The sequence below is a fragment of the Haliaeetus leucocephalus genome, unplaced genomic scaffold (genome assembly GCF_000737465.1).
Source record: "Haliaeetus leucocephalus isolate CR32 unplaced genomic scaffold, Haliaeetus_leucocephalus-4.0 Scaffold656, whole genome shotgun sequence".
Taxonomy (NCBI): domain Eukaryota; kingdom Metazoa; phylum Chordata; class Aves; order Accipitriformes; family Accipitridae; genus Haliaeetus; species Haliaeetus leucocephalus.
In genome coordinates, this window is record NW_010973092.1 from 18,566,385 (window position 1) to 18,583,915 (window position 17,531).

Sequence of the window (17,531 nt, forward strand, 5' to 3'; positions counted from 1 at the left end):
CCCCCCCCCGTATTCCTTCATTTTGTGGCATGTGTTCTCTTTCAAAGAAAATGGCTTTCCCCCCTTATGTCTCATTATCTGTTGTTTTTCCTGCAGCAGACATCTTTTTGCATCTCCTTTCTTCTAATAGGAGCTATAATTTCTAGACTCTTCATTTTCCCTCTCTGTAGAAGCTGTCTTCAGGCCTCTTCTGGCCACTTGTCAGTGTTCAGTAAATTTTTCTGCATCATAAATGGTTGTGATGCTCTCCTTCTGTCCCATGCTATTACAGTCTCTTACCTTTATTTCCTTGCTGTGCAAGGGACCTTGAGCACAGTATTTAGGCATGTATTTTCACTGTTCAAGCCCTGACTGTGAAGCTCCAGACACCGTGGATGAGGAGGATGGCTGAATTCACCAATATTGCAAACTGAAATACTGAAACAATGAACCAATGTTAATTAACCATTATCACTCGCTGATGTGTGTCCTCCCATAATAATGTTCATGTATATTTGTACAGAATTAACTTATGAAAATACAGCTTTAGTCTGGTCTGTTGTTTCACTGAGCCAGTCTGCTCTGAATTCATGCCTTTCCTCTATTCAGAGTGACTCCATTTCCTTGCACATTTCTCATGAAATCCTTGTCTTTCAGACAAAGTTACTATATTATACTTGACCTAAATAACCTAAACCATTTTTACAGGGTATAAATTGTACAGTTTTGATAATAAGGAGAGTGTTAGCTTTTATGCCAAGCAACTTTTGGATGTAGATAGGTTTTTCATGTCAGCTGAAACCTGCATCTGGTCCTTGAAATTTAGAGAATCTCAAACTGACATACACTAAGCATCTGTGTATATTTGGGCATTACCTACACTGCTGGGGAAATGGTCTTGACAGGTAAAAGCACGCATCAGAAAAGAGGTGAGATTACAGTAATACGGGATGTAATATGTCTCGAGTATATTTCTTCCTTGTGGGGGAACATGCTCTTGAATAAAATGCACATAAGTATTTTTCATTTCTTACCTGTTTCCCTAAAAAGTCCATGCAAACGCAGGCTGGATTCATTCCAGATTCAGCAACTGTAGACGTAACTTGAATTTCTTCTAGGATTAAAGTGACCTTTAGTGTCTATACAGCAAGCTTTTTGGTTAGCACACAGAAGAGTTTCCCTCACTGTTTACCCTCAGTATAATGTCATTGTCTAATATGCTTAAGCATGTCTGCTCTCTTACTTATATTTGCACAGCTTTCTTTAAAGCTAGTACTTTGAAAGGCCTATTCCTCCATGCTGTTTCAATATTTAGATAAGAAATATCTGATGTTGCCTTTTGGAGTAACGTATCTGCTGCCTGCCCTTCTGTTCTCGCCACCAGTTTTGGCTTTGTGAATGGGGAGCTAATTGGCAGCCCAGTAAGAAATGTGAGCTATTGCTTTACTCATATGGCTTTTATTTTGCTTTCAAGAGGTTGAAAACAGTTACACAGATCAGTTCGGTTGATGATTTCTTTTTTCTCTGTTGCTCTTGAAATCCAGTCTGTCCTATCCATCATGTTAATAGAGCAAAAGTAACAACCAAAATAAATATTTTCCTGTCTTCTCTTTCAGATAAAATTGAAGATGAATTAGAAATGACTACAGTGTGCCATAGACCCGAAGGACTGGAACAGCTTGAAGCACAAACCAATTTCACTAAAAGAGAACTTCAAGTACTTTACAGAGGGTTTAAAAATGTAAGAACAATTCTGCAGTGAACTGAGTCTAATATGTATATCCCCACCAGCCTCAACTGCTCAGCTGCATTTTGTATCATTCCCCTGCTAAACATTAGTAGTTTTGCGCTAGATCTCCCATACTGCAGCAAAATGAGCACAATCTGCCTCTCCATCTAATATTTATGACACTGTAATCTGCCTAAAACTGGGTTTGGATGAATATTCAGCACATAATATTCTCAGTAAATTTGTTGCTCAAATGTCAGTAAGCACACTGCAATTTCCTCAACTGTGCCAGTACTTCAAGATAACCTGAAAATGTTTTTATGGTTACTTATTTAATTCATGCTGTCAGTTCCTCGTGTTCAAATACATTTGTGATTAGCTACCCAGGATGTTTTTTATCCATTCTCTAGCTGGAGAAATCTCGCTCTTGTAGTAGGATGTTATTAGAGCACACTAGGACTATAAGGTCCTGCATAAGTAAGGAATAATGCTGGAGTGGCAGGAGCCAAAAAGAAATCAGAAGTAAATGGGTATCAAGACTGAGGAGAGAAGAGAGAGGCTACAGATTTAGGTGAAATCAGGAAACATGCCAGTTGGCATGACTGCATGCACAGAACAGCACCATGCTCATCTCTGTGAACCACCCCCCCTAGTAGTAGGGGGTCTGTGGCTCTGTAAGCCTCAGCTTCTAGGTCACCTGCTGCTGCCTTTTAGGGACTCATCATAATAAATAGAAATAGGGAATTTTGAGGCTACATGGAGCAGATGTTTTATGGCCCTTGAAGAATGGAATACTCATTACATGGTTGCTTGAGGGTTTTGGATTTAGTCACCCAGGTGGTTCATGCCAGCTGACGTTTTTATGATGATTAATAGATCGGTATTGAGGTGGCTCAATAAACACAGTGTGGTTTTTAAGTTGTGTTGCAGGACAGCTCCAGCATTTCAGCTACTGTCATAGTGAAAGGCTGAAATCTCTTGGAAAGAGAAAGTCAAGTCTATTGGGTAAAAACTTGCCAAAAGAAACCTGAGCTAACTTAAATACAGGCAGTGTTGAGGGAAACCTGCTGGACATTGAGAAGGGCCTTTCTTTTTGACAGATTCTTAAAATTTGATTGAATCACATCCCTAATGTATACTTGACTTCTCCAGGGAGTCTGGTGGTTTCATCCTTTATTTCACCACTCACCTAAGAGGGCCAAGGCACAGCTCAGCTTTCTGTATTTTTCTGTTTGGCGCATGTGTTGTACAGACTTTGCTGCAAGTAGGAGGTCATTTCATGTGTGAAGTTTTTTAACCACTGAAGTCTGATATTCTGCAGCCTCTTCATGTTTTGGGCAGTCGGCAAGAAATCGTATGGCTTTTGAGACAGAGCTTGACAGGTTAATGTATGGTATAATATGACATGACTGCCTGCAGTGGGAGACTAAACTCAAGAGAGTTCTTAACTGCTGTGTTTTCCTAAGATCTCTGAAATGCCTTCTGTATTACTGTGTTTGATGGGAATCCTGTGAGGGAGAGCACTTCTCCATGCTGAGAGGAGGAGCTGGCTGTGCCAGCAGCTACAATGCCAAACAGAGAGGTAGTCTTGCAGCTCACCCAGCAGATGTGACATTTACCACTTGCCCCTCCCAATTTTGCTATCCCTTTGCAGTACAAAGGCATTACCTCCCAGGGCAAGAATGATAGACAAGTGCATTTAACTTGTGACTTAAACCCTTTCCTGAGACCTCACTGAAGGTCTTGGTATTAATTGGCAGTGCTAGCAAGATCTTGTTTTCTATCAGGTTGTTAGGACAAAGCAGTCTGGTTTTCTCCAGCTGCTATGCACACAATATGCATGAAGCTTTAATATTTAAGGTTTAAATTGAAATGAAAGGGCAGCTTTAGCATTTGTAGCCCGTAAATCATGGTTTCAATGGGATAAGTAATTATGCACAGCAGGCAAACTGACTCAGCTGTTACCATATTTGCTATTGTACCGAACCGTCTGCTTTTTGGGATGATGTTACAGTGCCATCTGGAGATTCAAAATCCCTGTGGGAATACAGTCATTTTCCTCTCTCTGGCTTGTACTTACTGCTTGCTCTCAGTGATTGCACAAGTCCTGTTTAATCATGAGGCAACACCTGGATAATCACAGAGCTATTTACAGGCACTTGTAATGGACACAGAAAGAATGAGGCCCTGCTCAGCCCGGCTGCGGTCACGGGAGCTGAGGGTTCAATGTTCGTGAGCATGGATGGTGTTTGACTAAAGGCAGTTCAGTGCAGCCTGGGGTAGCCTCTGGACTAGTGCCCTGGCTGACCAGGGTCCTAATTCTCAGTACTTTTATTCCTGTTCTTTCTTCATCTCTGAAGTCTGTTTCCCCACTCCCTCCAAACCTTCCCAGTCTCTTCCCAGTGTGTCACTGGTCAGGTCTGGTGTTTCTGCACCAGACTGATGGAGGCTTCCACTAAATTCACATCCTTTGCCACTCCAGAGAAGCAGAACATGCTAACCAGGCCAGTGTCTTTGCTGCCTGGCCAAATATCCCCTCTCTGTTTGCCTTCAGCTTTCTTCTCCAGTTGCGAAAGGGTGCTGTCCTCCAACATTTCTTGATGCTAGGGCCAAAGTTCACTTTTAACTTTTCTATCTCTGCCCCAAGGGTACATTCCGCCTTATGCGGAATAGTCTATTTTGCACCTTGGAGTTAGCTGCTGTCAGACTGGAGCTGGATTAATGTAAGGCATTTAGTCTGATTTCTTTGGCTATGGTTCTGCAAAAGCAAGGTAACAGAGATGGCAAAACCCAGCAGAACCTCTGGTGGATCGTGCCTTGGTTTAGCTTAACAAAATAAAATGGGATACCTTCTGTCTATAAATACATCAGTAGAGAGAACCGTTTGTACTAAAAGGCAATATTGGCACAGGAACAAAATGGCCATGAATAGGCATAGGCTGGAATTAGAAGAAAGTTTCCACTCCCCAGAGGAGTAAAGTTTGGGGAACAGTTATGGAATGGGAGGGACAAGAATGAAAAACTATTTTTAAGATTAAAATTGATGACTAATGAAGTGACCAACAATGACAGAGGTTTGAGCTTAGTAGTTCAATACCACCCATTTAGACCATGTTTCTAATGATTTACATTCTTTGGAATTGAGTGCGTGGACTTAAAAGGATTAGGATTTTTATGGGATTTTTTGCTCAATTCAGGGAGGTTCTGTGCTGTTAGAGGAAATGGTTGCTAGCTGCAAGGGATGATTTTCTAATACCAAATCAAAAACCAGACAACTCAACTAAGGGTCCGTTGGAGACATTCTTACCTTGCTTTAGTGTGAATAGCAAATATGTAATGAAGTGTAGTATGAGATGTAATCATCTGTGACAAATCAGGGTTTTGGAGACTAAAGCAAGCAGTATGAGCAAGGTAGAAGTGTTCTGATACTTTAATAATCCCCAAAATGTCTCCAAACTGGGGGAACATAGTAAGAGCGACAGAATACGTGGGATGGATGAATGCTTAGAGATGCAAATCTGGATTGTGGAAACTGGAGGACAATATGTTAGAGTTTGTCTGTGGTCAGCTAACTTAATACCTCTAGTTTAGCAAAAATGTGTACCCCCCCCCTGCCCTGAGTACCCCTTTTCATGTTCTGGATAAGTTAACGGAGAACAGTGTCATGGGCAGGTTATGTTTAGCCCCACTTCAATTCTGCTGCTGATCCCTGCTTGTCCGCATTGCACATCTTTGAAAGCAATCAATGAAGTTAATTTCTGATTCCAGCAGTAGAAAGAACAGCAAGTGGAACTTTTGTTTGATTTCTTTTTTTTCCTTTTTTTTTTTAAGTTGATTCAGCTCCTTTGTGTTTTAGTACTTTAAAATAAGTCTGAGAGGGTAGATTCAAATGCATGACTCATGCTGTCAGTAGTTAGCTTTTTGAAAATGAGGGGTTGTTTCCATGCTTGACAACAATACAACAAAATATTCACTGTTCTTGTTAGATATTTTGAAAGAATTCATAGGTTAAAGAAATGAGAGGTGTTTACCTGAAATCTAAGCCCCTGCCATCAAAGGAAGGCCTTATGAATGTTATGGTGAAGGACCATGCTTTTTCACGCTGCCAAGAAATTTTCCTGAATGAGTAAATCTTTGTTACCTCCAGTGAAATTTAAACTGACACTAAGCTTACCTGCTTCTTTTCACAAAGGGTATTTCTTTTGAGTCAGCTGAATTAAGTAGTACTGTAGCACTAATGAGGCCTCTTGAGCATGGTTTGACTCTTATAAAAACAAAATTGTGATCAGTTAAGTGCAAATGAATTGGTACTAGCTTATGTGTCTGAAAGCAACTCAGTTATAGAGAGCTAAACAGGTTGATCAGTGTCAACGCTGCCTCTCCCCAGCGCTCCTGCAGGTTTGATGCAAACTTTCATTTGGCTTCCAGATGGAGCATCAGAAGCAATAAGGATCATGTGGAAATTCAGAAAATTTAATCAGGCACAATGGCCAGAACTGCTACAGGAGACCTTGCCTCTGTGAGGAGGGTGCATGCAGCAGCAGCCTGTGCTTTGCAGACTTAAACTTCATTCTCAGGGTTGCTAGTGGTGGACTGGGGCCCTTAGTTAAACACAGGCTATTAATATAGTGCGGAAGAGACCCAAGGGACTCTGTAACTGTGTAAAATATAAAGAAATAATGATCAGTCCCTACATTTATAAACTATCTTTAAGCATGTGAAGTGATGGTTCTTAATGATTATAATAGTTGTATTTATCAAGATGAGAGAAAGAAATGCATCTTCACTTAGTGTGTTTGGCCAGTAGCACTATGCTGGAAAGGATGGTTAAGTGCTCTGCTAGGCTTAGTTTTAAAAAGAATGACAATTTGGTCAAATACTCTGAAGTTCTGCAAAGGCCCAGTTTGGGTCTTGGAGCAGCAGCACTGGAGTGACCAAGGAGAAAATTTATACCCAAGAATGGCTGTTGGTAGGGTACTTGGTCTGATCTATGGTTAAAAGATACCATAAATAAATATCAGATTATTTAATTAATGTACATTAAATTACAAGCTTTAGGAAACATGAACTTTGGGAGAATAGTTTTATGATAGCTGTTACCATCTATTAATTATTCTTCTTTTAATGATTTCTAGCTAATTAGAAGGGGCACAAACAGATGAAAAAGTAACCACTTTTCTCATGACAAAGAAACCAGGCAATAGCTTTTTTATTAGGAGCTTCAGAATGTTTTGAGGATACCCATCTAACCAGGAATTTTGCCATACAGAATTAGAAAGTTTTGTCTGTAAGTGAAGTCACAAGGTCTGGTCCTGCAGCCACTGGCTTTAGATAGTCCACTTGGTCTTTTTATCGCCTTGCTGTGGAACAAGCCTTGAACACTGAGGCTGGAAAAGGGATGGCCCCAGTGAGGTCAAGATCACAGTGCCAGGTTTGGGTTTTAATTGGGACACTTAAACATAACCAGTGGAAGGACAGTTGTCAGGACATGAAGACATAGAGTAAAAGATAATTTCAGGGCTTTTCAAGCAACAAATTTTTGTTTATTTAGCTCAAAACTCTTGCAAATCACTGATGGTTTTCTACCCAATAGTGGGTAGAAGACAGCAAGATTTCTTCTGTATTGGAAGAAGGAACTCGGATCTAATCAACCTGATTTCAATAGCAAACAGGTATATGATTAAGGAACTGCCTCATTGTCACCTGAAGTAGCCCTCCTTGCTCTCCTTCTGTGACTTGCACAGAATAAAGTGATTTCTCTTGTTTGTTCTATCCTTTTCTGTAGTTAGTGAATACACATCAGCAGCAGGTGATGCTGGCAGATCAGAGGCTTGAAAAAAACACCTTTTTTCCTTTATAGGCTTTTCATGGTGGAAGAATTTCTTGTCAAAGTCCTTTTTGTTCTTAAAACATATCTAAAGAACTCATCAATAAATAAGTCGTAGACTTGAATCTTTCTCCAGCTTTTTGTGTCACCAATTCAAAAGGATCTTCTTAGACTCCCTGAATTTACTCATCTCAAATTCAACAACCTGTAATGCTACCAGATTAAGCATTTGTCTGTCTTGGATCTGCAGAGTGGGGTGTAACATGCAGTGAGTGTATGCACCTATGGAAGCTCCAAGCTGCAGGTAGTGAGTAACTATAGCAGTACTGGTGCCAGCCCTGCTTTGCAGACCTTCCTAGGGCCGTGACATGCACTCCCAAGCCCGCTCTTCAATGAAGTCCAGGCTGAGCACAGAATTATACAGAGACTGGGGGGGTTTCCACCCTAACAGCATCACGTGGTGTAGCAGGCATCTTGCAGGTAGTGTAATGTGGCAGTAGTGTGTTTGGACGTAAAGGCTGTACAGCTCTGTGCTCTTTCAAACTCGTTTCTGTTTGTCCCTAAGCTTGCTTGTGCTACCACAACATCTCAGCCTGTACAGAGGTGTGGCCCTCCTAGATGTGTTAGTGCAGAAGAATGAAGTCTTAAATGAATTTCCATTACTTTAGGAGGAAAGTCCAGGAGGAAAATATGATATGCTGCCTGAAAACTACCAAGGGTTAGCCAATAGACTGGATTAGCCTTAGTGTTATTGAAAAGATCTGAAAAACAGTTTCCATCCTATTTCTCCAATAATTCCAATTAGGATTTATTAGGAAAAGAACAGAGAAACGGGGAGAGAATGCAGTTATGCTGCTGGAAGAGTTAACAGTATGCTGGCATCTTGAATGTGACGTGCAGTCCTGGGCTGCTGTCTCAAAAAGGGTGTGGTGGAAATAGAAAGGTGCAGAGAAGGGATCATCAAAGGATGCTCAATGCCTTCCATGCTTCTCAGAGTGGGATGCTTCAGCCTGGAAAAGAGATAACAAAAGGAAGATCTACAAAATCACAAGTAGCAGGTAGAAAAAGCATTGGGATCAACTATTTGCTCTGTCTCTCTACACAGGACTTCAGGGCTATCAGGCAAAGTAGTCTGAGTCAGGTTCCAAAAATTGAAAGCTGATGATTCCTTGTGCAAAGGGTTATAGATCTGTGAAACTTGTTGCTGAAGGACCTATATTAAAATGAGACAGCAACCATAGTGTGACACAGAAAGAAGAATGCATGGAGTGAGTATACTGCCAGTAATTGAACTTTCTTGGTCCCAAATCTGGCCTTCAGCTTAATCATAAGCATCAAACCAAGATATATGCACCAGTTCCGTGAGAGATTCTGAGCTAACCTACTCAAATAATCAATCTTTAGCATGTCTACCAGGAGTGGCAGTGCTCTTGCTCCCTCTTCGCTCCATGTGACACAGCTGCCTCAACTGGGGCTGAGGAATTTAAATTGCTGTGATGGTCAAATGCCTGCAGTAGGGGACAGAGCCACAGTGTCTCTGCCAGTTGGTATTCCTGAATGTGGGAGAAAGCTGAATTTTCTGTATCTATAATTCCATGCTCTGTAAAAAAAGGATCAGTGCCATGGTTACTTTATTGTTTTGCTCTGTTTTAGTTTTCAAAATTGGTTGATAGGCAAATCTGTGAGGAAAACTGACATAATCTGGGAAATATTTTATATAATTGAAAACTTCACATAGTCAGCAGTGCTCGAGGCTCTCTATGATAAATGAATGTGTGTTATAACAGCACTGAGCTAGTGGGGGGCGTGGTAAAGCACCATAGTCAAGCTAAATTTGCTCTTGAATTTTACTTGAATTGTCCAAGTAATTTAAGTTTAAAAAAAGAGTGGCGAGTAAGGAAACAGGATTCACAAAATGGAGACGGTCCTTGTGCTGTTTTTCACCCGTCTCTTCCATTGCCTGTGGCCTTGCATCCTGCTGGGTAAGATCTGAGAGACCTCAGTTCAGATATCACTTGCAGGGTAAAGCACATGGGGGCCCAGCTCCTCCTGTCACGTCTCCCTGTTCATGGGTGCTGTCCAGACTCTGCAAACGTGCTGAGGGAGCACCTCCTACTCCAAACTACCATAATGGCTTGGATTTTGCTTGGCTGTAGCAGAGCAAGTGCAAGCCCTCCAGGCAGGGATCCCCTTTTCCCTTCCTGAATGCTGCCCCGTGGGGCTAGTTAGTTAGTAGGTCAGGTCATTCAGGGCAGAAAATCTGCCACCCTCTTCCGAAGTGTTTTGCCCTTATTCGAAGCAGCCCAAAGTGAAATGAAATTAAATGCCTTACATTCCGGTACCAGAGCTTAAAAATAAAATAACCCCACAGGTTGCCAGGTTAGAAAATTTGCATGAGCATAGTCTGGCTTCTCGGAAGTTTACAGAAGACTGAGCAGATAAACAGGTTAAAAATGATCTAATTGTTTTCAGCCTAATACTAATGCTTGTTTGTAAGGACTTAACCAGTATAGTATGTACTGTTAGCCTCCATGGAGCTGGTGTCAGGTATTTGGCTACAGACTTCTGCTGAAGATTAATGAATTCATATATGTGGAGGCATCGGACAGGGAAGTGTTAGCTGGCACTAACATTATTTGTAATTATTAGATGAAAGCTTCGTATGACAGAAAGCATGAGCTGCCTTTCTAGGTCGTCCTATAAAACAGTGATTGAATGCTGCTGAAAACACTGTTAGAAACGTTAATAATGGTGAACCAAGTCTATGAGATGCTTAAGATGAAATTGCAGTCTGAATTATTTTAATTTTTTCAGCTGCACAGCCTGTGCATCCAGAGCACTGTAAGAACAAGAATGTGATTTGTTTAATTACTCTCTTCGGGCTTGTAGAGTTTTGCAAATGAACCTTTATAGAGCTGGGGTTTTTTGCTTGATTTTTTTTTTTTTTTTTCTTTTTTGGTTTTCCAACAGGAATGTCCTAGTGGGGTTGTTAATGAAGAAACATTCAAACAGATCTATGCACAGTTTTTTCCTCATGGAGGTAAGCGGAGTACTTTGCGTCTGTCAGGTTTATTGAAGCATGCCTTAACATTCATTACTGCCAGCTGGCTGCAAAACTACTTCAGATTAATCTGTGCAAGAAATGTGAATTGAGCTTAAGCTTTGCAGGATCTTAAACAGAAACACAAACATCAAGGTAATAAAATTAAGTTAGGCCCTTTGAACACTTATTTCACAGGAATATAGGCAAACCCACATTAAAGATTGCCCCCAGTTGTCAGCTCTTTATTCCCCAAGTCCAAAATAGAAACTGGGGATTGATGCTTTTTTTTTGTACTGACTTTCTGGATGGCAGAAAGCTAAATCACTTCCTCTCAGTGTGTCTTTGCTTCCTTGCTGTTGGACTTCTGTATGTATAGTATCTAGCACAGAAGAGTCCCAGACCTCATTTTGGCCTGCAAATTCATCAAAAACCTCCCTAAAATTCTTAAATCAATTTTTAGTTGATGTGTGAACTTCTAGCTACCTGAAATGATAGGTTTTTTATGTTTGTGTGACTAAGACAGGGTTATGTCATGTATTGGAATATTAAAGTATTGTATTAAACCTCTCAAATAATGTATGTTCTTGCCCTTTAAAAACATAAAGAATGTGTATGTTCTTCTAACTGGATATGTTCTGTGGGAATACTGTTCTCAAATTGAAAGAAATGAGTCATGTGTTTAAGTGGCTTTTTAGTAAAAGATTCAGTATTTGAGGTTTTCCAAATATATTCCACTCTATAGTGGCTGCAGAATATGCTCACTGTGGAATGATGACTGAAGTTTCTGCAAGAGTATATGAGTGCATGTGCATTTACTTTAAAAGCAACCAGTAAGGTGTCTTTTTTTCAGTGGTGTTTTCTGGGGTTTTTTTGTTGGTTTTTTTTTAACAAATATGCAAAAATTTAAGTATTTATAATCTTAATGTATTTCTGGATGTTTTGTGTTTTCAACCTAAGTTCCAGTAAGTCCAAGTAGCTGCACTAACTCCTTTAAGTGACCCACCCCAGGTGATTCCTTCCTTCCCATGTGTGAGAAACAATCCGGCACAGAAATTTCATCTTTTCATGGATAGTTAACTCCCCCCCCCTGCTGAAGTTGGCAAAGACCTGCCTTTTCTTTTTGTGTGTGTCCCATTCCCTTGCAATGTGATTTTTCCCTTGGTTAGTGATGATGGTAGTACAACCATGCTTCATAATAAATCAGTTTAACAGCAGATGTGATTTCCTGTTTTACACTGTTTACTTTCACTTGGTTTCCAAACTGTTTGTATAACCTTAGCATCATAAATTGTGAGATTTCAGATTCCTCAGAGATTTTTTTCACTTTTATGGCTTTCTGTACAGATAAACTTTTACATCCCAGAGATAGTAAAGTAGCTCTGAGTTATAAAAACTTTGTGCAGTGTCATCCCAGGCCTGTGATATTTTTGTCACATAGGGCTCCTATCCCTGACAGGTTTTCATTTTTGCTCATCTGTCATCAAATGATACTAGTGATCTAGTATTAAGACCTCTAGTTTAATATTTTTAGTTCATTGTTTAGTTTAGCTTAATAGGAGCTTTTAGTAGGACTGTTCCATAAGTAATTCAATGGTTTTATTCTGGATCTATTCTATTTCAGAATCCTTCTCTTAAAAATGTAGTAGAGAATTTATTTTTCCTACAGTCCAGTGCATTCTATCCTTTTGGATGACAGTAACTTAAGTATTTGATTTTTCTGCACACTGTTACACTTTCCTGGATTTGAATAATGTGAAAATATTTAATCATTTTGTAGATATCAGAGTAAAGAGATTCTGGGTCATTCCACCTGACTGCCTGCATAGCACAGGGCACCAGGCTTCACCTGAATACCCATACATTGAGCATGAAGGCTTGGGCTTGACTAATGCTGTGTGCTAGAGGCAAAGAATAGAAGAGACAAAAAAAAGTGGGTGGCTGCTAGAATAGCAATGAAATTATTAAAGGAATTTAATGTCAGTTGCTTCCATCCTGAAAAGTTGGGCTCTGGTAACAGAGAGCGGTGTGAATTGCCTCCAGAGCAGAGAACAGGCCAGTAAAGGTCTTAAGGTCATACCCCTATTTGATTTTTTTTCTGCATACCATTACTGCTTTTCCCAGTTACCAGCTATCCTTCATATGGCCACAGAAACTGTTCTTCTCAATAGAAAAGATTTTCTAAAACCAGCAGTTTAAGATTCAAAAGGATGAAAATATGCCTCGGATGAGATTGCTCTTTAACAGTTGTGGGCCAAACTCAAATGATTGGAACTAGACGCTTCTAAAGTTGGACAGTCCCTGGGGATCTCTGCTGTATCTCACACAAAGCACAAACGTAGAGGAAGGAAGCACACATGCTGCGATCACTCTTTGGTGCTTTTCCTGCATTTCCCACCAGAGCTAATACTCCGTTTACCCCAGAGACTCTCTTTAATGGTTTGGGGGTTTTTTTTTGCTCCTTCTTTCAAGTACAGCCCCATATTCCAAATTGTTTCTACTGTAATAAAAGCTTTTACATTTCAAGGCTGTTTTAAGGGAGGGTGGGGGGATTATACAAGTCCATGTTAATGTTTACTGATTCATAGAGTATCTGGCAATGCTATGTGATTGTTTTTTATACAAAAGAAAAATAAGGTCATGAATGTTGTTTAGAGCCATTAGTGTATAATGAACCATTGTATCAGTTGGTGCCCTTTATGTTTTTCAGATGCTAGCATGTATGCACATTATCTCTTTAACGCGTTTGACACTGCACAAAATGGCTCAGTGAAGTTTGAGGTAATTGTTTTGCATCCTCCTTTGGTGTCCCTTTCTCAGTCCTGTGGTTTTAAGCTTTTCCATCCATCCTTCATTGTAAACTGGTAGGACTTGCTGGATTATGGGTTAGAGGTTTCAGTCTAAAATCAGTTGATATTTTTAAATGTGGTTCACTTTAGTTTATTCAGATGCAGTTGCATGTTTCCTTTCACTAAAGAAACGTAAAGATCATGTTAGTCAGTATCACAGGGAGAAAGTGCAGAGATTTATGTAGCAGAGAGGAGTGGTTGAGAACAGTCTCATGTGAAAAGAGCTGAGTGGCACAGATAATTTGGATGTCAAAGAAAAGCCAGTACATCTTGTACCTTCTGCAGTCATCATGCATTGCATGATTGAATTATTGTATTTGTATGTTCCTGGAATATGGTTTTGGTTTTGGTTTGTTGGGTTTTTTAAGCTTATTTGATATCTTGAACAAGCTGCGCAGGTACTTGGTACCAATGGAAACTAAATCCACCCGTTAACTAAAAGGCTTGTTGCTGTGACTACAAATAGCCATACTTCAAGCTCACACACATAGTTGTAGGAGTGCAGCAGAGGGATATGTTAAGTCATAGACTTGTGGAGGATGAAATTCATAGTTTCGAAGACAGTTTACTGTGACTGTAAAACTAGAAATCATACAGTCTTGCCTTTGCTGTCAAATGGCCAAGAACTCTGGTAATTTCCAGGTAAGACTGAGAAATTTGTTCATTTATCAAATGTAAAATGGGAATGTTACCGTATGTATTTGTGTGTGTCTGCAGTGACAGCTGCAGTGGGAGTTTTGCATATGGTAGCTACTCAGTAGTTAGAGGCTTCCAGAAACGTAAACAGACTGAGACACAGGAAATTGCTTAGATAAGTATTAAAAAAAAAAAAAAAAAAAAGTGCTGAGCTTTCCTTCCTGACAAACCTGTCTCTTTAGTGGTTGTCAAACATAAGCATTTTGTCCCTTTTTTTGTATTGTTCAGCAAATTCAAATTCCTTTGAGCCTTGGGAAAAAGGAGCAAAGGTTTCTAAGAAGTGATACACTGCCTCATGTGGAGCTAATGGAGATAACATAGGAAGGACTAAGTACATTAAATGAGGTATCAGGAACTGTATAGCTTTGTTAGCTTGAAGCTCTGCCTCTACTAATAAATCCCTGTAGCAATGCTATTTACAGTGCCTGAGCCACTGTGCAGTATAAACAATAAATCAAAGTTATTGGAAGCAATAAGTTTACTGTAAACAAAAAATACGATTAAAATGCTGTGTCCCAGACTGAGTCATTAGTGGTGAGAATCGCATCTGGACAGGTCTGACAGATTTTGCTAGAGAACAAAACCTGAGGCTCCCTGTGTTAGAGGAGTTTGGGACCTCTCCATCTCTCTCAAGGCGGGCACAAAAAAAATGCTGAATTTTCTTCCTTCTTTGCTGGCACCCTAGATCTGGAGGTAAGAAAGCATTGGTTTCTATTTCTACAGTTAAGAGTCCAGCTGTTTTTAACCAGGCAGTGACAATCTGAGTGACTCATTCTTGCAGCAGACCATTTCTAGGAGAGGAATGGCAACTGGAGCATCTGGCAGTGCTCTTAAAAACCAGACGTGTATTTTGTCATGCTTACATTTGTGCAGTATTTGGAGTTAGAGCATGATAAATCTGGATGGGTAGCCAGGAAGGTGTCCTAGCTTCTGGTCATGAGCATGCTGTGCTTCTCCTGGCAAGTCTGGGGAGCCAGAGCAGCCACTGTTCTATCAACTTGAGGATCTAAGTCTGCCCATCTTGGACTGAATCTGCTCTTAATCCCATGCTGTTTTCACAACCCTCACCTCAGGACTAGGAGAGTTTAAGGCTGCAGTACCCATTAGATCTTCCTGCCCTTCAAGCCTTGCTGAGCTGCCTAACCCATATCATAAGCTTGGCTTTTACCTTGGCTGCAGTTGAGTATTTGAGGACTTTTCTGATTTTCTTTGTTACATCATACACATTTATTAGTGTGACAGTTCTCAGATCATCTTGGTGAATGCCACGTCCATTGAGTACAGTCAGAGAGGACACATTTTTGGAAAAGGGAGTCAGAAGAGATTGATAACCATATACTCTATCCTAAAAGGAGAAGTCTTTTGACTGGCATTATATAGAAAAGGATGTTATGAAAATTCAGACTTCTTTCTCTGCCTTGAACCAGGATTTCGTGATGGCATTGTCCATTTTGTTGCGGGGAACTGTTCATGAAAAGCTAAGATGGACGTTTAATCTGTACGACATAAATAAGGATGGCTATATAAACAAGGAGGTAAGGCTGTTTCTGACAAATGTGGTTGATTTCTGAAGAGAGCCGACTGGTTTCTGTTACAGAGCACAATTAATTTTACATGCCGCTAATTAAATGCAAATCAGACTGGACTTAAGCATTTATCTATGTCTAAGTAAAGTGTGCAGTGATCTTATACTACATGATTTTGTAGACATATTTTCCTATATTATAGTGCCTTTAATGGATTGCTTTAATCAGGAGCAAAATCCTAGTTACAGCTATGAGCAACATAACCTTCACAAAGGGGAGGATAACGGTCACAATAACTACTGAGTGACTGAGGCACAAGGGGTTTCTGGCTGTACTGGGAGGTATGGTGTGGGCTTACCTGAAACACTAAAAGCCCCCAGCACCACTCCCAAATCCTGCATTATCATCTGGTTTTATCTTCTTATCTGGTATTGCCTGTTCCCTTTGTTAGAAGCCTTGCTTTTGAGCGTGGTAATCTTGAATATTTTGCAAATACATTTTGGTCTATCTTGTCAAAACTGTTGTGCGTACCTGGAGGGTTTGTGGTTACTGTTACTGGTCGTGGAGTTGTGTGGCAGTTTGTGAGAGGTGTGGAGAAGGGCCAGGTTCCCAGGGAGTGTCGTGAAGGTCCCTGGCCCTGGAGGAGGCTCTGGGACAAGGTCGGTGCCGCAGTGCTCAGGACTGAGCACGCCACTTGCAGCCCAGCGCCATCCCCAGCAGCTGCCATGTCAGAGCACATGTCCTGCAATGCTGCCTGGCCAGAGAAGGGAAGTGAGCACTGCAGGAGTGTCCAACACGCCTATGGCAAAGTCATGGCACAGTCAGAAAGAAGCACTTGTTTTTTATAGATGGACTTGTATATGATGATAGATCTGTCTTCATGCACATGCGCAGGCATTCTCTGTGCTGTTTTGTAACAGGAGAGGAGGGTGAAGAAAAGGCCAGTAAAAGAAAGAAATGTGCGATCATTTCCATTAATTTCCTTTTGTGTTTGTGCTGGCATGCCGCTGCTGCAGGAAATGATGGATATCGTAAAGGCAATTTATGATATGATGGGAAAGTACACGTATCCAGTGCTCAAGGAAGATGCGCCAAGGCAGCATGTAGAAGTATTCTTCCAGGTACTTGTTTTTTATGTGTTTTTCTTAATACTTGAGCTATGCACTGATATACTTTACAGTAAAGTTAGCCCCAAGTTCAGTCCTGTGCCCCACCATATATTCCAAAATAAACCCTAGCAGCTATTCAGCCTAACACTGCAGTGTCCGCTTATTTCCTGGCTCCAAAGGTATCTCATTTGTCTCTTAGCCTGACCCTTTGCATTGGGATGTGCCACATCCAGCAAGTCTGAAGTCTCTGCATGTGTTGCAGCCCTTCTGTGTTTCTTCTCTCAACTGCCCCTAAAGAGAGACAGGAATATGGGTGCTGGTTGGTGAGGCAGCGAATAAAGAAATGATGTAATAAGGGCAGAGGTTGCTGTGTATTTCAAGGATGGAAGAGTTGGAGATGACCTCAAAAGCGCTCCAAATACCAGAGTAAACAAGTCCTTAGCAGTCAGCAAATTTAACCAATGACACTGAGTCTGTAACCTAAGCTTGTAAAGTGCCCTGGGTTTATTCAGGTTGCATCAGCTAAGATATTATACTATAACTGCAGTGTTACCTATGGAAACAATTTTTTTTTTTTATTTTGCAGAAAATGGATAAAAACAAAGATGGTGTTGTAACTTTAGATGAGTTTATTGAATCGTGTCAGGAGGTAAGGACAAAGTTATAACTGCAATGAAAGGTCTAGCTCATGCCACAGCGTTTGCTTTCTCTTTGGACAAACTCCATTTGAAACAAGGTGCTGCTCAGGATCCTGGGTTTCCTTTGCTCTGTGAAAA

General features: G+C 40.6%; 1 protein-coding gene across 2 annotated transcripts in view; it reads left to right on the top strand.

The window, feature by feature from the left end:
- Positions 1 to 17,531, top strand: part of KCNIP1 (Kv channel interacting protein 1) — a 64,450-nt gene that overhangs the window by 44,458 nt on the left and 2,461 nt on the right. For both annotated transcript variants that reach the window (XM_010579148.1, XM_010579149.1), the window contains 6 exons: positions 1,596 to 1,720; positions 10,506 to 10,575; positions 13,286 to 13,356; positions 15,548 to 15,655; positions 16,663 to 16,767; positions 17,342 to 17,404. In XM_010579148.1, the coding sequence (XP_010577450.1) occupies positions 1,596 to 1,720; positions 10,506 to 10,575; positions 13,286 to 13,356; positions 15,548 to 15,655; positions 16,663 to 16,767; positions 17,342 to 17,404 (542 nt within the window). The remainder of the gene's footprint in view (positions 1 to 1,595; positions 1,721 to 10,505; positions 10,576 to 13,285; positions 13,357 to 15,547; positions 15,656 to 16,662; positions 16,768 to 17,341; positions 17,405 to 17,531) is intronic.